This window comes from Protopterus annectens, chromosome 10.part0 (assembly GCF_019279795.1).
Source record: "Protopterus annectens isolate FY-2018-M chromosome 10.part0, PAN1.0, whole genome shotgun sequence".
Lineage (NCBI taxonomy): Eukaryota > Metazoa > Chordata > Ceratodontiformes > Protopteridae > Protopterus > Protopterus annectens.
This window is the reverse complement of record NC_056744.1, coordinates 648,111,833-648,138,546: the sequence shown is the minus strand read 5'-3', so window position 1 is coordinate 648,138,546 and position 26,714 is coordinate 648,111,833. Positions and strand designations below refer to the sequence as shown.

The 26,714-nt window shown below is 39.4% G+C and overlaps 1 protein-coding gene across 1 annotated transcript in view; it reads right to left on the bottom strand.

Moving 5' to 3' along the window:
- The window catches only part of NDUFS8 (NADH:ubiquinone oxidoreductase core subunit S8), a 517,217-nt gene extending 491,058 nt beyond the window's left edge, over window positions 1–26,159 (bottom strand). Inside the window, exon 1 of the mRNA XM_044085488.1 lies at window positions 26,074–26,159. Within this exon, the coding sequence (XP_043941423.1) occupies window positions 26,074–26,076 (3 nt within the window). The 5' untranslated portion in view covers window positions 26,077–26,159. The remainder of the gene's footprint in view (window positions 1–26,073) is intronic.
- Window positions 26,160–26,714: the final 555 nt, after the last annotated feature.

Below are 26,714 nucleotides of genomic sequence, written 5' to 3'. Positions count from 1 at the left end.
GAAACATCAGTTGGCAACTGTCACCCCTGTCATTGAGGGATGCAGGTGGAACATCTGGGACAAATTTGTAGTTTCCCATGCACTCAGCAAGGTTGCGCTTGAAGAGTTTCAGCCACTTACTCTGTTTTATGTGTATGGAAGTCTATTCCAGAGAAGGGGCAGCCTCTGGGAACCAAACCTGTCTCTCCAGCAGGTTTTGTTAATGTCACATATTAGATTTAGGCCTTTTCAGCAGGTAATGCGAGACGAGTTAGACTTACGGACATGGAGCATCTCTAGTAGGGCAGGGTCCGAAACTGCCTTGTCGGCGACACACAGCTGACCTCTAACCAGTATGTATGATATACAGTAGAGTAATTTGAGCCTGTCCACATAGGACAGGTGTTGGAGGCCATGGATTCTCTTTGTGAGGCATTGCTATGGCCTTTCCAGCTGGTGCAGGTGTTTGGAGAGGTACATACCAAACGGGGCGTTCTACTCAATTACTGGCCTAATGAGGGAGCAGTACAGAGAGGTAATAACATCCTTTTTTCTGGATTCAATGCCTTTACTTATGAGATGAACCAAGTAAAAGGCTTTTCTGACCACTGCCGCTACATGATGGTCGAATGTGAGATTATTGTCAACCTATGTATCCAGGTCTCTCACCACAGGCTGTGTGCTTAGGGGGTTGCCGTTGATGTGGTAATCAGTAGGCGCAGTTTTTTTGCCGAATGGTATGATAATACATTTTTTTGCATTTAACTTAAGACCATGACTTTGGCACCAGTCATTTATTGCTGTGAGACCCTCTTGTAGTATGTCAACGTCATTTGGGGAGTCAATGACAGCATCCAACTTACAGTCATTTGCAAACTTGGTCAGTCATAGGCATTTTGTCTTTGCCTGGACCTCGGAGAAGTAGATCCCAAAGAGTAGAGGTCCCAGGACAGATCCCTGGGAAACACCACTAGTGGCAGCTCAACTGTCAGAGATGGAGGTGCCTATTTTGATCTTGTGGTTCTATAAGTGAGCCATTTGGTCACCCACCTGATGATATAGGGATTCATGCCAAGTTGTGTTAGCTTTTTGATGATGCCCAAGTGGGGGATTGTGTCAAAGGCTTTGGCCAAGTCAAGGTAAGCTGTATGTACTGACTTTCCCTCATCCACGGCCTTGGTGACAGTCTCAAAAAAAGTTAGCCAGGTTCAACAGGCAAGATCTGCCCTTGATGAATCCGAACTGGGTGGGGTGAAGTGCATGTAGATTGCCTATGTCCTTGTTTATGACATCCATAATAATGCACTCTATGGCTCTACCGATCAGACTTGTCAAGCTAATAGGCCGACAGTTTACAGGGTCAGTAGCGGCACCACCTTTGTGCTAGGGGATGACAATGGCTGTTCTCCACTCTGCTGGAATGAAGCCTGTACTTAGACTGTGGTTGAATAGGGTGCTCAATGGCGAAGCTAGTTCTTGCTGGAGATGGTGCAGAATACAGCCTGGCATACTATCAGGTCCCATGGAAGCTGTGTTCTTTGCCTTGGATAGGGCCTTTAACACTTGATCTATGGAGATGTGAGGTGTGGGACAAGTATTGGGGATGATGAATGGGCCTTTGGGGGTATGGGGGGATGAAGTTTGTATTGAACCTATCTACTAGCAGGTTGGCCAAGTCAACAGGATCAGTGCAAGTGGTACCATTAAGTACCAATTTGGAACAAAGTTGGGCTTTGCCATGGAGGTTCCTTGAGAAGCAGGTTTTAGTTCTGTTAGGTATGGCTCAGTCCATGCATCTGTACAGGTGCTTGTATACTGCACTGGTGTATTGTTAATCATAGTTGTCTGCAGCCGCTGGGGGGGGGGGGGTGAAGGCAATGATATCCTCCCTTAAAAGGTTGTAGTCAGCTTTTGAGAAGTTTATTAGCCTGGTTATGGTTGGGAGGGAGTTGGGCGGGACAGAAAATTTGAATGAGACAGACCGATTGTCAGATCTCACCAAGGAAGAGCTTACTATGGGAATGGTGCAGAGGTCACCCATGTTGGTGAGAACCATGTCCAGAATGTTATCTCCTCTTGTGGGTGATGAGACAAGCTGGTCTAGTGCGTTAGCATTGATGAAGTCAAGGAATCATTGGGTGAGAGCATTAGTGCAGGAACAGTTCACACAGTCTATGGTGGGGTAGCTGAAGTCACCAAGGATCAGGTGTTAGGGGGTACTTTGATGGAATCAAGTAGGTCCAGGTAGGAGGTGTGATTGTACTGAGTCGTGGAAGGGGGTCTACAGCTGGCTATAACTTGGATGGGTGTCTTGCCAACTGTCAGTTGCACCTGGAGTAGTTCTAGTGCATCATGCTGGCGAACCAGTCTGCAGGTGTGCTTGTCTTTAATGAAGATAGAGACTCCTCCACCCATAATTTCCCTGACCTCATTTTGGGGTTGGAATGTATGGAATGAGGTATAGCCTGGTAAGGCAGGGGTGTTCTCCGCAGCCTTGAACCAAGTTTCCATGAATGCACAGATGTCAGCATCTTCCAGTGCAAGGAGAGCCTCCAGGGAGTGCATTTTCAGGTTAAGGCTCCTAGCGTTAAGCAGCATGACCTTCAGTTTGCTTTTTGACAGATCTTTTATGTTGGGAAGATTTGTCTTTGGGACACTGCCTAAAAAAGGCACAATAGGGAAGGCAAGAGCCTTGGCTAGAATCCAAAATCCCAAGGTAGACAGGTGGAGGCCATCCCTGGCAAAGCATTGAAGCCTGTCAACCATGTCATCCTAGGCAGACAGATACTGGATCCTCTTGGAATGACACCAGAAACTAAACCAATTGTTGAAGTCAATTACTTTTTGTTGGTATTCTTGGTGAAGGGAGGATACTGCTTAGGGCTAGGGTCATACCTACCTTGGATATATACTCTGAGAGCTCAATCACATCTCTCTTCATATAATCCAGGGAAGTACGTCTCAAGTCATTCACACAAACATGGACAATGACAGAGTCATACTTGTACCTGTTGTGGAGAGACTTAAATGCGTGCATGATGTGGTGGATTCTGGCACCTGACAGACAACTGACCGTGACCTTCTCCTTGTCGAGCCTGGTGAGGGGGACATTGGTGTGTCTCACAATTAAATCACCAATGACTAGTATGTTTGGTTTATTGTTATGCCTTATTTGCTGCATTGGTTTATTGTTATGCCTTATGGGCTCTGTTTGTGAGACACTGGTGTGTTGTCTGCTGTCCGTGATGTGCTTGGTGTTGTGTGTGGAATGTTTGTGAATATGTTTTGGAGATCTCTGCTGCTTAGATAAGTTTTATTGAGGACCTCTGCACAGGTGTGTGTGTGTTGTGCTTGGCTATGTGATGTGGGTGGTGTGGTGTTTGTGCTGGCAATCTCCTCTTTGTCAGGAGTACTGACTGTGACGTGAGAGAGCATGGATTCCAGGTTACTGATGTAGATGCATTTCCTGCAAGTAGAAGAATTATGTGCTAGGAGAAGAGGGTTGTTAGTGAACATGAGGCAGTTGCTGCACTGTCTCAGTATGCCCATGTCGATCGGGCTGGTAGGAGAAACTGATGGGAAATGTCCAGGCACAGTGTTCTGAAAACTTGGATGGACTTATGGAGAGAGGGTTTTGAAAAGGGTTTGTTCACAAAGAGTGTAGACCATGAAAACCTTCTTAAATGTAAAACAATTGGCCTGAAGCCCAAGTGCTAAAACCAAAACTAAGAGTTAGAATAACAGACAAATTTAATCAGGCTACTAACAAGCGATAATAAATGCAGCAGAATAAAAGCACTTGAATACTTAAAAGCAAGCAGCAAAGCAAAACAAGGTAATAAACTAGGAGGAACACAATTACAATAAAAGCAGTTGAATAAAGTGTAAAACTTTTTTTTTTTGGTTTAGTGGAGAGAGAGGAAACAGAAGATAACAAGATAAAGAAACTAAGGGGGTTGGCCTTTCCAAATGCTCTCTCTGTACACAGTAGAACGAGCTGATCAGATGGGACTGGGAGGAGTGTCCAAAATCAAAGAAGCAAGGGGGTAGTCCTTAACAAATTATCTCACTGTACTCAGTAGAGTGAGTAAATGAGATGGGACTAGGACGAGTGTCCAAACTCAAATTTACAGTAGGGGCGGGCAAATCCAAAGCCACCAAGTTTAAGAATACAACAACACTTGATCAGGAGGATGGGGAAAAACAAAATGCAGGCACAGACCATCAATATACAATCAACCAAATAAATAAATACAGTACAGTTTTGTTCACTATCACTGAAACAGATCAAGTGCAAAAAAGTATACTTCTATCAGCTTTGTGTATCCAGATGGCTACAGAATCAATCACAGCCAGGCTACTAGGAGGCAGTTCTGATAATGAACCTTGCTTTGGTTTAGACAAACGTACAATGTCTAGCAGATCTTTTTTTGTTTATTCCAAAAACAATCTCAACCCTTGTAACACTTGTATCCAGTGGAGGTGTATAAACTTACCGCAGCAACAAAAAGACAGCTTTCCATTCATAACAAAAAAACTTTGAAAACAAAAAGATTCCAAATCAAATGACTATCAAATAATAAACTGCTTTCATCAAAACAACTGGAGACTTCAGTACAATAACAGAACAGTCACATAGCTACAAAGAATGGTGGTGACATCTTCAAAAATTCAAGTCTTCTTTATCCCATTTTAAGGCACATTTTATGCAGATATCACGAACACCAGGTTTTAATTGGCAAGCTATCTGCCATCAGATTTTTTGTACAGTTCTGACAGCACACACACACATATATATATATATATATATATATATATATATATATATATATATATATATATATATATGTGTGTGTGTGTGTGTGTACATATAAATCAAGTATGGTATCTATATCCCCTGCTCTTGGGCACAGTCTGATAAAATCTAGTCATCTGTTACAGCTTGTGTATCCAGCTGTGTAGCCCACCCATTTGTATTACAATAAATAAGTTTATTTAAGCCAATAATTCCATCAAGATGATCCAAATTTATAAAAGGTCTTCAACTATAAATTTACACTGGAACGTGTTCTAGAAATCAAAAAAACTCAAAGTGCTGTTGACTTTTCTTTCCAGGAAATCTGTCAAACTTCTTAACTATAAAAAAAAGCTTTTGCCAGAACTGTATTGAGCTTAAGGATTCTCTAGTTGTTACATACAATTTTCTTAATGGGAGGGGCATCCAAACTATACTGTACTCACACAAGATAAAGTATAAAAACCTACTTGGGAATTTCATTTTAACAGAGGAAGATAAATGCTACTACATCTCTGGCACCTTCTGTTATTAATTCTGATGGTTACCCACAGTTTCTGAGAAGATTAAATAACACTTCTGTTTAATTCAAAAAGTCAGCCTCATCACTGGTTGGCCCAGATACACAAACTGGCCTTTTAAAATATTTTCTTCACAAAATTCAGATGAAATCTACTACAATGCAAATGATTGCTTTTGAAAAAAGTTTTTCATCAAGTTTTTATCTCAAATGAGAAAAACGTGCATATACTTAACTGAATATCTAAAAAAATTCACACAAACATCTGACATACTGATGTAAAATATATAAAAAATAGTGCTATCATTTCATTCTTGTAAAGCAATGCATCAATTCTTCATTTGTTCTATTGGAAAAATTATTTTGGGAGGAGGCAACAAGGAATTTTCCAGAGATGTGACAAGGATAGAAACGTTATATCCAGTACAGTCAAGTCAAACGCTTGACAATGGCACACTGTACAGAGGATTATAATCGGGTCACCAATCATAACCTGCTTTATGTGTCCGAGACATGGATGTCAAGAAATTCGCCTCCACTGCTAAGCTCAAGAGGTGAATATTGGCAACTATGTCGATGAATGCATAACTAAAGGTTGCAATTCTGTTCCATGTACTACCAGTTACAGAAAAAAAAAGTGCCAAGTGTTTTGATGGCTTTCAAATCTGTAAAGAAGACAGTATAGCACAGTGCCTTATGTTTATACACACCTTGCCATGTCTTTCAAATGACTAGATTTTCAATTTATATGTTTGATCTGTTCCTCATAAAATATTTGTTTTTTAGACAAATCACTGATGACTGAAGTCACAAAATAATGGGATTTGCTTCCGTTTGAGTCTTCATATCCTTTACAAAATGCTGATGGACACACATCTTGTTATTCCAGCTACTTTTTGCTTTAACAGAGTAAGTGAGGGACAAAGTATCAGTACGGACAGCAGGCAAAATTGTTTTTGTATTCTGCCACTGTCTTTGCTGGTCATTATTGGCAGATTTGACTGCCTAGAGTAACACCTGACCTGAACAGGTTAAGCAGAGGGTGCTTAACATTTGTGAAGACCGGATCTCACACTATAGTAGTGCTGAAATGATTTGTCTTTTTCTGGATATTGGAGCATAATCACCATGCTCCATGCCCTACAGTTTAACAGTAAAGGACTAAAATGGTAAATAAAGGGCACTCGGAGGCACCAGATGAAAGGCGACACCACTTATGAAGTTCTAAAAACAATCTTTTATTAACTCTTAAAGAAATATCTGCGTTTTCATCCTCTAAACACCAGGACTTCATCAGATATAATGCCATTACAAATATTGTTCTTAAGTACCCTAATTCCATCACCAAAACAATTAACCACTAAAGCAATTAATCTTAGCATTCATTCTCAAACTTCTCAGGTTCCCACTATAGAGATAAAGGATGCAAATAGTCATACAAATAATACTAATTAATAAATTATAAAACATTTCTAATTGATATAATAAAATCTATAAAAAACAATAAGTAAGTCATTTGAAAAACCTGTAAAATATGGATACATCACATTAAATAGGTAATATGTCCTAAAAACTTAATGTTTCCATGAAATTTGCCATATAATGGGTCTGAAGTATAAATAAATTATACAAAGTCTTGAAAAATCAGTGCAAAAGTGCTGAACAAATTTTCTGTAAAAATATACCTAGTCTGTGTATCTCAAGGGGATTGAATTCATACATATTCAATTACATAAACTGTGGGGGAGTGTATGTGTCACCTATTTTATATATATATATATATATATATATATATAAATATATATATACATACATATATATATACATATATATATATATACACACACACACATATATATATATATATATATATATATATATATATACACACACACACACGTTTATCTTTGTAGTTTTTCCAACATAAAAAGCATCCAAGCCCTTACACTCTACTAAATATACTAATCCTACACAGTTACAATTTGAGTAGGTGGTTGCTTCTATCCACTTATCCCTTGACTTTACAGAAATAAATTCCTTGTTTTGGGCAAAGTTACTAAGTCCTTTCTACCCTCTTCTCATTTTCAGATTGTGTTTTAACATTTCTCATTTTCAGATTGTGTTTTAACATTTTTTAAATGTTTTCCTTTTTTCCCACAACAAATCTAAGAGTTTCTTTAAGATTTCTAAATCTGAGAAGCTGGCAAACTTCCTCCAGTTATTACTAATGACTTTTTGGATATTTCTAGTATCACTGTTACAATACATAGTATATTCTTCTTTCTAGTTCACAACATTGTTCACTGCACTTTCCTCCAATGTCGTGTCTTTACTTCTCATTTTCTTCAACCTTTAAAATACATTTATACTTGCCTATCCTTTCGTTCATCACTTCCCAAGGTATGTTCTCTCCTTAAACATATTATACTATACAGGGTTTTACACTCATTTAAAAAATCATCCTCCTGTGAAGTCATCCTAGATGCCCCAATGTTAATATATTTAGTACAGTATAAGGGCTGTGATGCTTTTTTATTTTGGAAAAACTACACATAAACTTACACACAAAGCCATAAATATAATCTGCACCTATCTTCCCCCTGGAAAATAATATTAGTTCCCTAGAAGAGATCCTTAGCTGGCTTTCGACCCAATTGCCACAAGAAACCATAATGCTAGGTGATGTTAATATAGACTGGAAAAGATGTAACTCTGCAGACCCTCCCACCCTCCTAAATCTTCATGGCTTCTCACAAACCATTCAAACCCCAACCAGAACTAACAAAACTAACAACAAAGAAAGCATATTGGACTGGATTCTAATAAATAGTCACTCCCAAACTTATACAGTAGGGACACTACCCGATGATTTAAGCGACCACACACTCACTTATCTAATCAGACATAAAACTACCTCCACTAACCTAACCAAATACAAAATGGTCAGATCAAATAAAAACTTTAACCCTGAAAGCTTCCTTACAGAACTAAATGCATGCAACTGGTCTCCTCTTAAACAACTGCCACTGGATGAAGCTGTATCATACTTCAATTCCAGGTTCCTTTCTATCCTAGACTCTCACGCTCCCTTAAGATCTATTAGAATTAAATCGAAACCTGCCCCTTGGCTCTCAAAAGATACAAGGGATAAAATTCTCCTGAAAAATAAACTCTGGACCAAATTTCATAGCACAAAAGATCCCTCTGAATATCTTAACTTTAGACAAATAAGAAACTCCACTAAAAAAGCTGTACTACTAGATAAAAGAAACTACTACTGCCATTTACAACAAACCAACCAACATAATCCGCAAAAGTTCTGGGCAGGCATAAACTCTCTCCTAAAGCCTGGCCACAATGACACCCCACACCCCCTAGACACTTCCAAAAACAACCAAAAACAAACTGTTGATGCCTTCAATACCTTCTTCACTGAAACTGTACAGTCTTTAGCTAACCAACTAGACCCCAATACCTCCTCTCAGTCCCTCCCCACTAACACTTCCATTCCCACCTTTCAACTGCAACCTGTACCCACTTCACTTATTCATTCTCTCCTCCACAAACTTAAAATCTCCTCACCTTCTGCTGACCTTTTAACAGCTCAGTATCTAAAAATTGCAGCCAATCCATTAGCCTATACCATTTCCATCCTGATTAACAGAACCATTGTAGAAGGCTGCATTCCTTCACTTTGAAAAATTTCACATATCATTCCCCTGCATAAAGGACGGATCTCTACAGAACTCTCAAACTACCGTCCCATAGCCTTACTCTCCCCCCTTAGCTAAAATCATGAAGAAATGTATCCAAAAACAACTTCTTAAGCACCTATTAAACCACAACCTACTAGCAGACTGTCAACATGGCTTCAGACCTCACCTCAGCCCTTCTTTATTTTACTGACTGTATCAACAAAAACCGGAACAATAACATACTAACCTCTGCTCTCTTTATAGACCTATCCAAAGCTTTTGATATAGTCAACCACCAGATACTATTAAACTTACTTAAAACTTTTGCTCTCGACTCTAGTGCAATAAAATGGTTCAAATCATATCTTCTTAACAGACAACAGGCAGTGCGTTGGGAAAACAGCTTATCCAACCTACTACCTATTACCCTAGGAGTCCCCTAAGGATCAATACTGGGCCCCCTTCTGTTCTCAATCTTCATCAGTGACCTACATACCAGTCTGTCCTCTGCTACCTGTATACAATATGCTGATGATTCTAATTTGATTTGTTCTGCCACATCCCCCTCTGAATTACACTCCATTACCCAACAGACTTTAAAAAATGTTGAAAAATGGTTATTAAACAGATGCCTAATCTTAAACCCCAAGAAAACCAAATTATTACTTTTCTCCCCCACCCGAAAAACTTCTCCTCTCAATTTCTCTGTCTTCTCTAATAATGGCACCTACATATCTCCTGACCCCTCTACCAAGCTCCTCGGAGTAGAGATAGACAACAACCTATGCTTTGGCTCGCACATTAACAACACAATAAAACTAGTCAACAGAAAACTAGGCTCCTTGTTCAAAATTAAACCATTTCTTACACCACTTGCCAGAACTTCCATAGCACGTACCCATTTGATTTCTACCCTACTGTACGCCTCCTGCATCTATACAAATCTGTCCAAAACTAACCTCTCCAAACTAACTGTTGCCTACAACAGTATTGCCAGATTTGCCACTGGCTCTACCTTTAGAACTCACCACTGCCAAAACTTAAAAAAACTGGGATGGCTAGAACTACAAAATCTCATTTTATTTCACCAGCTCACTTTAACCCATAAAATCCTCTACAAATTTACCAGCACTCCTATGCTCACGACTCTCATTAGCCCTTATTGTAATCTCAGAAGTCTGCGTTCCTCTAACAAACTTCTAATATCTACCTGCAAATCCAACAACTTAGCAGGCGAGTCCTTGTTCTCCAACACAATTGGAAAAGCCTGGAACTCCCTTCCTTCCCACCTCACTGCTCTCTCCACACTTCCCAGCTTCAAATCCCACCTCAAACCTCACCTCCTAACTCACTGGCTCTGCCCCTGCTCTAACCCTGACTAGATAGCATTCTGCTCCTAGAACTCTCACTTATCTTGCTTCTAATCTTATCAAAAACTTACTACTAATTTCGAATTTGCGTTTTTTCCCTTTAATGTTCTTATTTTTGCTTACTGTAGACACTGTAAAAAACATTTTTTCTTCTCTGAACTATACGTGTAACTTTTTTTTACTGTTAAATGCTTTTAACGAATAATGCTCAGTGTTTATTGTACCTTACTTGGAGCTTTTCTCCCCGGGCCTCTGCTGAAAATGGACATGAATGCAGTTGGACCAGCCTGGTCAACAAATGTAATATAAATAAATAAATAAAAAGAGAGAGCGGGTAAACAAACATCTATATGATGTAAAGAAGAAAGATACAAAGAATGCACTATATAAAACACACTTTAGAATGCTAACATGCTGGTTTTAGTTTTTTGTCCTGGAAGAAATAGCTCTATACCCAAGAGGGGACGTTGGCAAACCAAAATAGAGTATAGGGAGGTCTACTGGCAGTTGGTGTTGCAAGCCAACAAACCACCGGGCTTAAATGAAAATACATCCCTGGTTCCCATTTTAAAATTAACAGCAGCTAGACTCCAGGACAATACTTTTACAGTTAGTTGGTACATACACTCCCCCACAATTTATGTACTTGAATGATACACAGACTATGTATATTTCTAGAAAAAAATTATTCAACACTTTTGCAAGGATTTTTCAAGCCTTTACATAATTTATTTATACTTCAGACCACTAGATGGCACCACAGTTCATGGAAACATTGGGTTTTAGGACATATTACCCTCCACAGTGGGAACTTGGGTAGCTTGAGAATGAATTTTAAGATTAACTGGTTTAGTGGACAGTTGTTTTGGTGATGGGATTAGGGTATTTAAGAACACTATTTGTAATGGCATTATATCTGAAGTCACAGCAAGTTATTTAAGCGTTAATAAAGGATTGTCTTTAAAACTTTATAACTTCAGTAGAGGCGTCTACTTTTATCTGGTGCCTCCGAGCGCCCTTTTGTCACAGTTTTGGTGGCTGCTGCTGGTTGCAGTCTTTGGGCACTTCATTCCTTTTGTTTCTTTTTCAGTTTTAGTAGTAAATGAGGTTGAGGAACATACATGTAAAGAATTGAGAATATGTACTATTTCAAAACAAGGAAAAAGTGCTGCTTGAATGTAGTGTAGTGAAATCACTGTGGAAGAGATGGGGCAAAAGGTTGGGAATGGAAATATTAGGAGTTAGAGGATATGGTTAGAAATGGAACTGGTTTAAAAGATAAGCATGTGAGATTATGCAAAACATTGGTTAATTTTATTTATTTTTTTATTTGACATTTGTTTACCGGGAATGTCCGACTGGACAGCTGGTGTCCATTTTCAGTGGAGGCCCAGGGAGGTAAGCTCCAATAAGTACAGTAGTTACAGCATTTAGAGGTAATAGTAACAGGTTGCAGAGATTATGAATGTAGAATCAATTAACATCATGCTACAAAGGTATAACAATTCTGACAGGAGATATTAGAATTCAGGAGATAAAAACAGAAAATCGCACCACAAGGACTGTAGGATTATTTTGTTTAATAAAATGAAGACTAAAATCCACAAACCATCAATGTTAAGCGCTTTCATCAAAATAATATGACTTCATCAGAACAACCAGCCCAGCTTGACCTGAATATTTAAATACTCACTACACAATTGCTCAAAGACCAGTTAATTAGTTAATTGATTGGCCATGATACTATTTTTAAAGTGCCATAATCACTGAAAACTTTGCAAACAGTAATAAACATTTGGTGAATAAAATACAATAAAATGAAAGAGCAAATCAAATAACAGTTATAAAGAAAGATGCTGAAATTCAAATTATAATTTTACCTACTTTTTTAAAGATAATGTAATATGATAAATTGATTTGATATAGGTAATGTATTTGCAGTAGAGTTGGTCAGTAAGATAGGATGTTTATGTATTTTATTGTATTTTATTCACCAAATGTTTATTACTTTTTGCAAAGTTTTTAGTGATTATGGCACTTTAAAAATAGTATCATGGCCAATCAATTAACTAATTAACTTCTCTGAGCAATTGTGTAGCGAGTATTTAAATATTCAGGTCAAGCTGGGCTGGTTGTTCTGATGAAGTCATATTATTTTGATGAAAGTGCTTAACATTGATGGTTTGCGGATTTTATTCTTCATTTTATTAAACAAAATAATCCCACAGTCCTTGTGGTGCGATTTTCTGTTTTTAGTTCTATTTTTGCACGGACACAGCACGTTGTTGTTCCTGGTAGAATTCAGGAGATACATAACAAGTAGACTACATTTAGGTTAGTGTAAGGCAACAATAGAAGAAAATACGTACAAGTATTACATATTTACAATAAGCATTTTGTAGCATTCACAGGAAGTTTGAGCGACAGAGCAATGGTGAGCACGTCACTAAGAAAAGGAGGCATAAGAAGCAGTACTACTGCTATTTAGTGAGGGGTAAAGGGGGACTATTGCAGTTACATAGTCGGTTAGTGAGAAGGTGTGTTTTCAGTAATCTTTTGAAAGTGGGCGTTTTAATTTGTAGTCTAATGTCAGGAGGAAGGCTATTCCAGGGGGTTAGCAAAGAGGGATTCCCCAGAGCTATTTCTACATGGGATTTTTTTCTATTAGGGTTTTACTGGTGAAGCGTAAATGTCAATTTGAAGTATAGAAGTTTAGTAGTCCAGACAGGGCAGGGTTTTTTCTGGATAGTATAGAATCTGGTGCGCTAGGCTGGTTTGATAGAAGCATAATAGGTTACGTAGTCAAGCCAATGTAAAGTAAGTAGGGATTGACAGTGGTGGGGACGAGATTTGGCACTGGTAGCAAATCTGGTAATTTGGTTGTAACATGTAGATAGTTTGTTGAGGTTGGTCTTACTTAGATTTGTTAATACTGGACATGCATAACGTAAGGTAGCTAAGAGGTGGGTTCTGGCTATAGCAGTTCTAGATATGGAAGTAATGTACGTTTTGCAACGGTATAACGTCCCTAGCTTTTTGTGTACTTTGGAGATAGGGATATATATTTGTTGAATCGTAGCTGTTGGTCAATTATAAACCCCAGTAATTTGACCTCTGGGACTGGAAAGATGGGGGTCCTGTTTGCTGAGAATATAGTGAAGGTGGATTGGTCAGTAGTCTTTAGTGGGTGGAATAGTGTAAGTTGTTAGTATACAAGAAGAAAGGTTATGCATACAGAAAATGGAGGACATGAGAACAAGGTAGAGTATGATGAAGCAGCAAAGAAAGGCGGCACACAAAAGTATGGTTAGGTAAGAGGAAGAAGACTGAAAAGGACAGGATAAGACCGATGGAAGAAGTGTGGACTACTTCAACTTAACTACTACTGTATGAAAGTAGATGTCTGATGTCTGCCAGAGCTTTGTGTTTTAATACTTCTCAAGACTGCTTTGGTTTACAAAAATGTGTGCATGGGGTGGGGGGTGGGGGGGTGCTAAAACCTGAACAGCTATAGGAATCCTCAACGGAATGGTGAAATGTGGCCTAACAAATTTCTTGTGGATCACAACACGCCTACTTTGTAAAATTCTATAAAGACAACTGTATAAAGTGAATGCTGGGAATATCATAATAAAGTCATTTAAGTGACTGTATATACAGTTTATAAAAAAAAGTGCATTATATTACCTGCGAACTGTGTATTAACTTAAAAAATGCCTATTGTTCATACAAAACAAAACTCTTTAGTTGAAATGTTATAGGCCAATGCCAGACTTTTATGATAACACAAGGCAGGTGCCGTAATAAGATGATTGAACAGTACTAGACATTGCATTGGTAGGTACTAAAATGGATGAGAGGTCAAATTTACTAGCCAGGGATACAGATGGTGATCAGACAGATTAAACCCCAACCAAATTTGGCAATGCATGCTAAAATGATCTTTAATTTTTGAAGTGATGTTAGAAACTGAGATTTTAAAGGCTGAAGTATACTGCATTCATGAAAGAAATCAAACGAGATATTAATAAAGAAGACAAACAGGAGAAAATACCAGCAATGGACAGTGGACTATGAAAAATGTGAAGGACTAGCAAGGAGTCAAGGACAAATTGTAATACATAATGGTATGGGCCACAATGAAAATCTACAAAGTACAATGCTGGAGAAATAACACCTGAAAAAAATATGCAGATATAGTAAGGCCGAATGAAGGATAATCTCAAAAGGAGAGATACAAAACACTTAAAAAGTAATGCTAATATCACAGAATGTAGATCCAGGACTTTTTGAGATGAACTTTGCAGCTCACAAATACATTTGTAGTCTTTCTATCCAAAGTACAAGACTAGCTGTCAGGAGTCAAAGTGCATAGCTCAGGGAACTAATGGCTCTGCTGGACCGAGGCACAGGGAACTAATCTTAAGTGGGCGGCGAAAGCAAACACATTCTGGCTAGGCTTATAGATGCCCTTGGGCAGATAGCCTAGTACTTACCTGTGAACAGTGCAGTAGCATCCCTTTCTACACACCTGCAATGCTGTGTGCAGGTATGAATAGACAGTTTGGGATTACATTTTGCTTAGTAAAAAATGTTCCCTCCTTCGTCTGATGAAATGCATAGTTTTCTGATAGATTATGGAAAAATGCAGTTCTTTTGGGCAGGGGGGTTGCTTCCTACGGGTCTATACTACGTGAGCGAATGATTAGGTGATCGAACATCTAATCATCGACCACATAATATAAAAAGCAAAAAACAGCGAACGGCCAATTTAATGCAGGGAAATATTTCCCTTGGCTGTTGCACTGGATTTTGCTGTTTTCTCCACTGTGTTACGATCTCAGAGTTGGTATATTTAGTTAGGGGGGGTGTGGGGTGTGAAGCCCCCCCCCCACTTAGTTTGGCTGTAAAGTTATTTTTTTTTTGCGACTGACGGTAACGTTTCCCGGCGGCATTCACTATTTTGCAGTTCGATATTATGTGGTCGATGTTTAAGTGTTCGATCACCTAATCATTCCTTCACGTAATATAGACCCGCTTCCTACAACTGGCATCTTGCAGCTGTTATCATGTAAGGACATATGCAAGGATTCTGTTTGTGGATTTCAGCTCTGCATTTAAAATACAATAACTTCAGAACTTCTTCAACTGAAACTCTCCCAGCTTTCCATTCCTCCTTCCACCTGTCAATGGATCACCAATTTTCTAACCAATAGGAAACGGCAGGTGAAACTGGGGAAATTTACATCTAACTATCACATGATCAATATAGGTGCCCCCCAGGAATGTGTGCTCTCCTAACTGCTACTCTCCCTACACACCAATGACTGCACCTCTAAGGACCCCTCTGTCAAACTTATTAAAAATGCAGACGATACAACTATCATCTGGCTCATCAGGAATGGTGATGAGTCTGCATACAGACGGGAGGTTGAGCAGCTGGCCATTTGGTGTAGTCAGAATAATCTGGAACTGAACACTCTTAAAACTGTAGAGATGAAAGTTGACTTTAGGAGTGGTACTACAATATTATCCCCCTTCTTTATATTTAATACTACTGTGTCAGTTGTAGAATCCTTGAAGTTTTTGGGATCTATAACCTTCTGGGACTTGAAGCAGGAGATCAATCTAGGGTCCATCATAAAAAAGGCACAACAGTGAAGGTACTTTCTGCGACAGCTGAGGAAGTTCAACCTCCCACAGGAACTGCTGAATCAGTTCTATACAGCAGTCATGGAGTCTGTTCTCAGCTCATCCGTAGCAGTGTGGTTTGGATCTCTGTCCAATCATGACAAAAATAGGTTACATCGAACAGTCAAGTCTGCCGAAAATATCACTGGTGCAAGTCTGCCCTCCTTGCAGAACCTGTACTATTCCAGAGTCATGAAAATGTCAGGAAAGATCATCACTGACCCTTCACATCCAGGCCACCATATTTTTGAACTATTACCATCAGCCAGGCATTATAGATTAATATGCACCAAAACAAGCAGATATAAGAACAGTTTTTTCCAGTCCATCAAGTTCATAAATGGTTAACTCGGCTTATTAGGTTGGGGTATTCTTTTTCCCAAGCCTCCGAGGAGTCTGCAGTATTGTTTACATATTGTTAATACTCATTTCTTTTAGAGTTTATTTCAGTATTTCTTGCACTGAGTTGCACTTTGTATGTATATGTATATTTACTTTGTCTTGTTCTTAATAGTTGCATGTATGTTGTTTGTCTTGTTCTTAATAGTTGTATTTATATCATTTATGTAATTCAAACTTGGAGTCACTAAAACCGGAGTTAGATTCCTTGTATGCATGCATACTTGGCCAATAAATGTGATTGTGATTCTGATGTAGACTGCTTACAGTCACAAATGTGTCTTAGGAAAAACAGCCTGAAACCCACTGATTGTTAAAACAACTTGTGAGGGCATGTCTCACTACAGCTGACAGACACCTTTGCCAGGATCTGCAGGATAAAGTTAAGTTTTCAGCTTAGATCTGTTGTCTCCTCATCTCATTTGAAGGCATCTGTAGTCTGCAGCTCCCCAAGCCCTGACAGTGTTCACCACCCAAGTATAACAGTGTCCGAGTGTTTTGCACCCAACACTTCCCACCCATATGCACCACAGAACTTCAGAGGTGCTGCATTGACAGCTTACTAACAGACACAGCTACATTTCTGACCACACATCTCTCAGTGCTACTGCCGAGATGCCCTCTGTAATGATTCTGGTTCACTCAAAGGATTGCTTCTCCGAATCATGCCCAGAAGCTGTAGAGGTTATGGCCAGTTAGGCATATTCACCAACCATAGACTTACATGGAACACACATTCATAGCCAGAGTAATCTCAAAATCACTGAAAATCCTTCAGGATGTACAGTACAACCACAACTCAAGTACACTAAGATAGAAGAAAAATATGGAGGTTGAATAACCAAAGCTATAACTTTACTCAAAAGGCAGGCACACGGAGTAAGTATTAAAAGGTTAGTCTCATAAAATTATATTCAATACATCAATTATAGCCTTTTAGGAAAGTCAAACATCACACAACACATCTAGATGGTGCTTGATGTTGCTGAGATGTAGAAAGAGGGAATTGTTTAAATTTTATATTATTATTGAGCAGTGTGTCTCACCTCGACAAACAAACCAGTTCTGTAAAACCTTAGGCTGTACTTTTACAATGGGTTGATGTTAAATTACTGCTACTCTCAAACATTAATATAAAACCGCAAAAACAAGGTATGCAAAGATAGCTCACAGCATTTCTCTCTGACAAACTTTCCCAGAATAAATCAAAAATGAAATGTGGCACATACTACATGATAATGGTCAGGTTTCCTATGACAAGTTACAACTTTTTTTCCCAAATTAAAGCAGCATTAGCTAGTTCCAAGCATTTTAAAGGTGTTGTTCTAGACACTGTAAACAAAGACAAATGAGAATTCTACATTACATATTTTATACTGAGTACTGTTTGCCCTAAACTGAAAAATACAACTATCAAATAATACTCTTAAAATATCCTCACTTCACTTTATTTACTGACTACACAGCTATTGACCAGGCAGATCCTACTGAACACTCAGTTTTTTTTTCCAGCAGATACCCATCACAATATTCATAGTGACCTGAGAAAAACCCAAGTTAAGCAATAGAAGTTCTAAAGGAATCAATCAATTTAAGTCAAAAAAGATTATACTCCTACCAAGTGTCAAAACTAAAAATAAAATGCTTATCAATATGAAATGCCACCACCTTTTCTGTCTTGTACGATTTACATTTTTTGAAACCATCTTGGATCCCATCTCTCAACCAACCATACCTACACTAGAGTTCCAAAAAGTGGGATTTATCAACAAATGTCATACTGCAAGCTCTGAAAACTTCACATCAGTGCATTTAGTACACATCTCAAATGACTCACTTTTCAACATCAACATTTTCACTGGGTTCCAGCAAATGCAGAGACTGGAGACTATTGAGCCTTTTACCAACTCTACATTCTCATCTAGGTAACAGCAGGATCACCCTTGCAGGTAACCTGCCACAGATGACTCGATACACTACTACTACTGACTATAACAGACAACAGGACCATTCAGTACATTCACCTTCTATGGGCTTCAGCAAAGTATCTGTCTGAAATTGTAATCAGTGTACTAAAAATAGGAAAAACCAGTGAAATGAAAGCAAAAGAAGCCATATGGTAATACAGGGACTGGAGTTCTCAGCATAAAGGAGAATGCCAGACGAGGTAATGAACAGGCAACTGCATACACATGACAAGTTTTTCAAAGAAAATGTTTTCAATGCCCTTTATGATTAACCCAAGACTGTCACATTAGAAAAAAACTACATATTTATATCCATTTTCCCTCTAGATCCAACTTCGTAGTCTCTATGTCCACTAGTATGGCTCTCTGGGAAATCTCACATTATTTCCTTCAAATATCGGTCACATCATCTACTTTGGAAGTCAGTGAGAATGGGAAGAAACAACTAATATGACCTTAACAAAACTAATTAGGCCACTTCTTTTAATCTGAATATGGTCAGTAGACGTAAGAAGGCACTGCTCAAGTTAATTAGAATTGTACCCATTGACAATTAACAGAAGTACTGAACGATGGTGTAGTTAATTCCCCATTGAAAACAAAATGACAGAATAGTTAATGCTCATTCAAAACGATTTAATTAAAAGTAAGCCATTTAAAAGCGCTTCCTAACAAAACATTTATAACTAATGAAAAAAATCAACAGCAAGCTATTAAAATGCAAAAGAATTAATATCAAACAATATACTGACACCAAAGAGAAATCAGAAGTCCATACTACTGCAATTTTAAGTCTGTAGAAAGAGAAGACATTAGTGAGTGGCCCACTTTTAAATGGGGAGCACAAACTTGCACTAGAGAAAAGTCAGACTGAGTGAAAAACAAAAATCACATCAGTATGGTAGTGCTCATCTGGCTATTACTAGCTGGAATGAATTAGAAAATGTTATTAATGGATCAGAATGATCAAACATCATTACTACAGAAAAAAAAATAGATATGATTTAAAAAAAAACATTTTATAGTTTTGCTATACAACAATTATTTAATGAATAAATAATAAATGAATGAATGCCCACGTCAGTCACTCTGCTAGACAGGGATCCAGGGAAGTAAATATTGTGGGGAAAAATATCCAGGGAATTGTTATGGCTAGGCTTGTATAGGCCCTAGGGCCGATAGCCTAGTACCAACCTAAGAACCTATCAATGTTATGTTATGTTGAAAAATAAAATCAAGCTTTTATAAATAACAGCAAACTGGGGAGATGGAGCTGAAGATGAGGCCACAAATGGATCAGCTGCAGGACCCTGAAGAAATTAAGAAATGCCCACAAATAGAACAGCTCATATACAACACAAAATTTGCTGCAAAGACCTTGAGAATACACTAAAGGATGGTTGGAAAAGGTCCACATAAAAAGGAAATTTACTAAGTACAAGAAGTACCCAAGTACTACACACAATTCTGATGGGATCATTGTCTACGGAATGAAGGTAATTAGATGGATGCAGTGCAACATACTGACAAGAAGCAAGAGAAAATCTCTAAAAGGAAATGAAGTGGGTACTCATTCTGTAATGATAGTATGGAGACAGATGAGAAATAAAATAAGCCTTTATGAAAGTGAAACAAACACATTTTTCCAGTAAAGAAGCAATTAGGAAAGTGTCAAAAAAGATGGGGTACTGAGTCAGGACTGAACTAAAGAGGCAATTCTTCACCAAACAGTGTGCCTAACAAGCTAAACAACTTAACATCTGGTGCTATCATGAGAGCAACCAACTACAATAAAATTTAGAAAGGGAGTCAATTTATGGGAGGAAGAAATGGCCAGGGCAACTATCATCCAACAGGCAAGCTGCAAAGCATAGTAAAGTATCACAAGGCAATCCACTTTTTTAGCCTGTTTCTGTAACTTATATTATCTCATTAAATTATTTTAAGTTAGCTTCACAGTGGTGGCAGACAGCATAAACCATTGGTGGCATTCTGCTACATGATTCATTTCTCTCTCTAAAATGCCTCTCTCTCAACCTTATTTACTTATTTTTGCAAAATGAGTGAATTAATGTCTCTTGGGCAAACTGTGAAACAAATGGTCAAACCTGAAACTAGGTGCAAAAAAACAGTAAAATCACATATGGTACAGGTAATACTGTTTGTGTGCAACATACCATCACCAGGAATTAATTTACTTTTTAAAATGTCACTAGGCAGTGTGCAAAATTGCCTTTGCACTGCAGTACTAGCGGTATTTGGAACTAAATTGTGACAGCTAATAGATATAGGTTCATACTAGGCTATCTGCCCTAGGGCATTTATAAGCCTAGCCAGAGTGTGTTTGGCTTTCGCCACCCATTTTAAATTAATTTTGCTATGCCCTTTTTTGAGGTTAGTATACTGTGCCTCTGTCTAACAGTGACACAGAAGTGATACCCGGGGTAAACCTACGATCTCCCATCCACTCATCAAGATTCCTCTTGAAGAGAGTTAATGAGGGACTCTGCCTAACCTGGACTGGGATTTTATTCCAGAGTGAAGGGAGCCTCTGGGTTATGAATCTGTCCCTCCAGCATGTCCTATTTATTTCAGTGCTGAGGTTCAAGTCTCTCGAGCGCGAAGCTCGATGGGATTTGGATTTTCTGAGGTGCAGCATGTCCATTAATTCCGGGTTGGACATGGCTTTATACGTCAGGCACAGATCGCCTCTGAGCAGGCGGTATGCCACTGAGTAGAGCTGGAGTTTCTTTAACCGGGCAACATATGGCATCTGTTTGAGCCCTATGATCCTCTTGGTGAGGTACTTTTGGGGTCTTTCCAGTTGCTGCAGGTGTCTGTTAAGGTACATCTCAAAAGGGGCATTGTACTCAATTATGGGCCTGATGAGGGATGAGTAAAGAGGCACGATGACCTCCCCTGATCTAGATGTGAATCCCTTCATGATTAGGTGGGCTATATAAAATGTTTTTCTAACCACTTTGGCCACGTGGTTGTCAAATGAGAGATTGCTATCAACTTGGGTCCCCAGGTCCCTAATTACTTCTTCTGTACTTAATGGATTACCACCTATGTGGTAATTTGTGGGCACTTTGTTTTTGCCAAAGGGGATGACTATACACTTTTTGGCATTTAGCTTGAGGCCATGGCTCTGGCACCAGTTGTCGGTTTCTATGAGGCCCTTTTGGAGGATGATTGTGTTGGCTGGAGAGTCGATTATGGCGCCCAGTTTGCAGTCATCTGCGAACTTAGTCAGACACAGTCCTTCCGTGTTGGCCTGTACCTCCGAGAAATATATACCGAACAAGAGAGGTCCCAGGACTGAGCCTTGTGGGACGCCACTTGTAACTGGTTTGGAGTCTGACATGGCTCCAGCAATTCTAACCATGTGGGTTCTGTCCTTGAGCCAGTTTGCAACCCATCTAGTGACATAGGGGTTTATATTTAAGCTGGTGAGCTTATCTATAATGCCCGAGTGGGGTATTGTATCGAAGGCTTTTGCGAGGTCCAGGTAGGCTGTGTGGACCACCTTCCCCTCGTCAATGGCCTTGGTGACTGTTTCAAAGAAATCAACCAGGTTTAAGAGGCAGGATCTGCCCTTAACAAAGCCAAACTGGGTAGGATCCAGGGTCTGTAGGTCCCCAATATCTTTATTTATGGAGGTCCATGATGATCCTTTCCATAGCTTTGCAGACCAAGCTAGTCAGGCTTATGGGGCGATAGTTTCCAGGATCCATTGAGGCACCACCTTTGTGGAGAGGGACCACTGTTGCTGTACGCCACTCTTTGTGTACATATCCTGTAGTAAGGCTGAGAGTGAACAGTAGTTTTATGTTTGGGTTTAGCTCTTCTTGGAGTTCATGTAGGATGCAAGCCGGGACACCGTCTGGTCCCATTGATGCTGTGTTTTTTGCTTTGGAGAGGGCAGCTCTTATCTGAGATGTCAGGGGGGCAGCACTCTGCTGGGATAAATATTTGCCCTTTTGGTGGGGAGGGGGGAGAAGTTTGCGCTGAACCTGTCAGCTAGGATGTTGGCAATGTCTGTGGGTTCAGTGTATTTTTTGTCATTTTGGACTAATTCTGAGCATACCTGGGAATTCCCACCCAGGTTCCTAACATAACTAAAGAAAGCCTTGTGATTATCCTTAGTGTCCTGCGCAATTTTTCTCTCGAAGCTGGCCTTAGACGATTTTATGAGTGCCCGTAGTTTTTTGCTAATACTGATCAGAGATGCCTTCCCTTTTTGGGATTTTGCTCTATCATGTAGTAGCTTCCTCCTTCTATTGTATAGTTTGTTTATGGCTGGGGTCCACCAGACAGGACGTCTGCCTTTGGAGGATTGGGTCTTGGTTTTATTTGGGATTGCATGATCCATGCAATCCTGAAGGTGTTCATAGAATGCGTTTATAAAGGATTCTGTGGTCTGGGCCTTTTTTCCACAGGCCCGGGGGCTTTGAAGGATTCCACCTCGGTTTTGAGGAGTGTGAAATTTGCTTTAGAGAAGTTTTTCACTGTGGTTTTCAGGGCAGGGGGTGGAGTCGGGATGTGAATATCCAGTGAGATTAGTTTATGGTCTGATCTTACCAGTGAGGGATACACTTCTGGTCTGGAACATAGAGTCCCCATGTTGGTGATGATCAGGTCCAGTATGTTTTCCCCTCTTGTGGGAGTGGTAACAAGTTTTTCCATAGTATTTGAGTTTATAAATTCTAGGAACCTTTGGGCTAGGGTGTTGAAGCTAGAGTAATGCTCCCAGTCTATGTTTGGGTAGTTGAAGTCGCCCAATATAATGGTGTTTGGAGAGACCTTCATATTTTGCAGTGTTCTCTGGAAGGCCGAGTGGGGTTCCTGGGTTTGGGAGGGTGGACTGTAGCAGGCTATAAACTGGAAGGCAGTTTTACCCACTGTTAGTTGCACATGGATAGTCTATGATGCTTCGTGCTGTGCCACCAACCTGGAGGTGTGGGTATCTTTGACGAATATTGATACTCCCCCTCCTTTTGTGGTAAGGTCCAAGTTTTGGGGCCGAAAAACATGGTATGAGGTATAACGTGGTAGTGCTGGGGTGCTCTCGGGAGCCTTGAACCAGGTTTCTGTTACTGCACAGATATCGATGTTCTCCATGCTAAGGAGAGTTTCGAGTGCATGCATCTTGAGGTTTAGACTTCTGGCATTGAGTAGCATTACTCTTACTTTCTTATCCCTTGTGATACCTATGGAGGTGGGTTTGTCTTTTGAGCCTTGCCTAAAAAAGGCACTATGGGGGTAACAAGAGCCTTTGTCAATATCTGAAAGCCCAGGGGTGACAGGTGCAAGCTGTCCCTAGCGAAGCATCGTGACTTGTTGAGCATGTCATCCCAGGCTGACAGGCATTGGATCCCCTTTGAATGACACTAATACTTAAACCAGTTGTTGAAATTGATCATCTTCTCTTCATATTGTGGCATCATTCTGGGTGAGGGTAAGATGCTACTCAAGGTCAGGGTCATACCGGCCTGGGCTACATGTTCAGAGAGCTCCTCTAGGTCTCTTTTCATGTAGTCCAGGGAGGTACGTCTCAGGTCATTCACACCAGCATGGACAATAACTGAGTCATATTTGTACTTGCCTTGGAGTGACCTGAGTGCTTGTGTTATGTGGCAGATCCTAGCACCCGACAGGCAGCTCACAGTGACCTTCTCCTTGTTTAGCCTGGTGAGCGGGACGTCAGTGTGCCTGATGATAGAGTCACCTATTACAAGTGTATCAGGTGTGTTGTTTAGCCTTAAGGGCTGTGACTGTTCGGCACACTGGCTTTGTGAGCTATGTGTTGCACGTGTTTTGTTTTGGGGTAGCGGTTGCTTGGGTGTCTGCTTTGGAGGTCTCTGCTGCTTAGGCAGATGTTTATTTAGAGCCTCCGAGTATGTTTTTGTGTGTTTATGTGTTTGGTTTGCTGTCGTGGTAGGTCTATGTGAGACTGGAATTGTAGTGAGTGTGGTTTCCTTCTCCTTCTGACTGGTTTTGTCAGTACTGAGTTGAGAGAGCTTAGCCTCCAGTATGGCTATATGGTTGCATCTCTCACATGTGTTGGAATTTGTTGGGAGGAGGAGAGGGTTGTCTGTGTACATGAGGCAGTTGTAACATTGCCTCAAGATTCCCAGATTCACCAGCTGGACCGGAGAGGAGATTGACAACTGACCTTTGGACATGCTAGAATAGTATTGGGAATTCCTTTATAATTGAAAAAAAGGGCCAATGGGGAACGAGGTACCCAAGGGGAGTTTATGTCTGCACCTCAAGCAGTATCACATAGAAGAACAGTGCATTAAACTGATTCATACTCAAATTTCTTTGCTCAATAATTCAGGACAAAGATATAAAATAAGGGAGGTAAAAAAAATGACAAAAACTTGGGTACAATTTTTAAATATTTCTCTAATTCATTCACTCAAGTTAACAGAACAGTATGTTCTATATCACCATTTTATTTTATATTTGTTTACTGGGAAAGTCCGATTGGACAAGTTGTTATATTTGTTTACTGGGAAAGTCCGATTGGACAAGTTGTCCTTTTTCAATGGAGGTCCAAGAGAAAAGCTCCAGTTAGATAAACATTTTAGTAATACATTTATATACACTTATAGTGAAGGATCATCTTTTACATGTTATGCAATTTCACTTATATGGTAAATTTGAACAAGATAGTGTGACTGTAAATAATACAGGTTATATCATAAACAGTAATTGTCACAGATTTAAATCAGTTGACTACTATATGGCAAGTGGAATATTTACAGATCATAGGTTTGATATGTGTGCATATAAAATAAAACTCTAATGACTGGCAAAACTGTAATCTTCAGTAATTATATGAGAGACAGGGCAAAAATATGAATCAAAATCAAAAACATTCTGTAAAATTGGGGACAGCTAAGAGATAATAAGCATGAAGCCGTTTTTTCTTCACTCATGCCCCTTTCAAAGGCCATAGTAACTTCACAATGCAACTACAAACACAATTTATTAGCCCACTTTTAAAACAATTAAATTGTCCTGCTATATACTCTATACAATTGTTCACTGCATAAAGTAAAGGAATACGCATCAAATGATGATAAACAATGCATAACAAAACTAGAGTTGCCACCTGTCCCACTTTGCGAGGGGCAGTTGTGTCCTGCTAAAAAACTGCAAAAATGGGAATTGTCCTGAGATTTTAGGACAAAATTAGTTCCTATATTTTATGCGATAGTTGCATAAAACAGTTATTCTGTATCTGAAACACCTAAATGTTATAAGAAACAGAATAAGCAACTAAAATGCTACAAGAATAACCTTTTATTTAGGCAAAAAAGGGAAGTTCTGTCCTTTGTACTGGTCGTGAGTATGTTTTGGCCTGCAAAATCTGATGTTTGTACCAAAAATGTCCCACTTTGGGCATTTAAAAAGGTGGCAACCCTATAACAAAACTACACTCTAGTTGCTTCACTGACAGCATGTTAACTAATAGGTCGTCCGTAGTACACTTCACCTCTATATCTTTGCAACGCACACAAAGTGCTAAGGAGAGCAATCAATGATACACTAAAGATGAGGCCCAACGTCATCAAAATGCAGACAAGTTTCAAGTGAACCGACCTTGTCTCCTGCAATAAGAAAAGTACAAGTATCTACTAACCATTCCCCAGCTAATGGAATCAGCCTCTAAAGACTTTATAAGATGTTTATCTATCCTGTATGCCTGCTGCGCCCCAGCCCCTTTGCAATTACCTGCAATAGCTCTCACCAGCCTTGCACGGTATAGGTGATGTTGTAACACGACCGTGAAAAACGACCGCTACAACCGGTCTCTGTGTTCTAAGTTCAACTTCCTGTTAGTCGCAGGCGTTGTGACGTACATACGTGAGCCGGAGCTTTAGTGCCTAAGGTTTGACAACATAAAAATGTAATTCCTTGTTAGGGAATCTATGTCTGAAATAATGAGCGTAGGAAACCGTATTTGAACGAGTTTAATTGTATTTGCTTTACGAAATAAAAATAGACTATTTTTAACAGCTATAAGAATACCTGTATTTATTTACTTTACACAGCTCGACCTCCTAGTGCAAGAAATATGGACAAAGCCGAAAATAATGGGATGGGGGGGAGGAAGCAAAGCCCCCAAAATAGGGACACTTTTTAAATATTGTTCTTACAAATTTAGAAAGTTGACAGAATACAGGTTTTGGATTAGCATGAATTTTCTCAGAGGTATGGAGTCTGAAACTCAAATGTCTCGTCAGTATTCTGTCTTTAACCCTCAATGATTTGCTAGAAAAC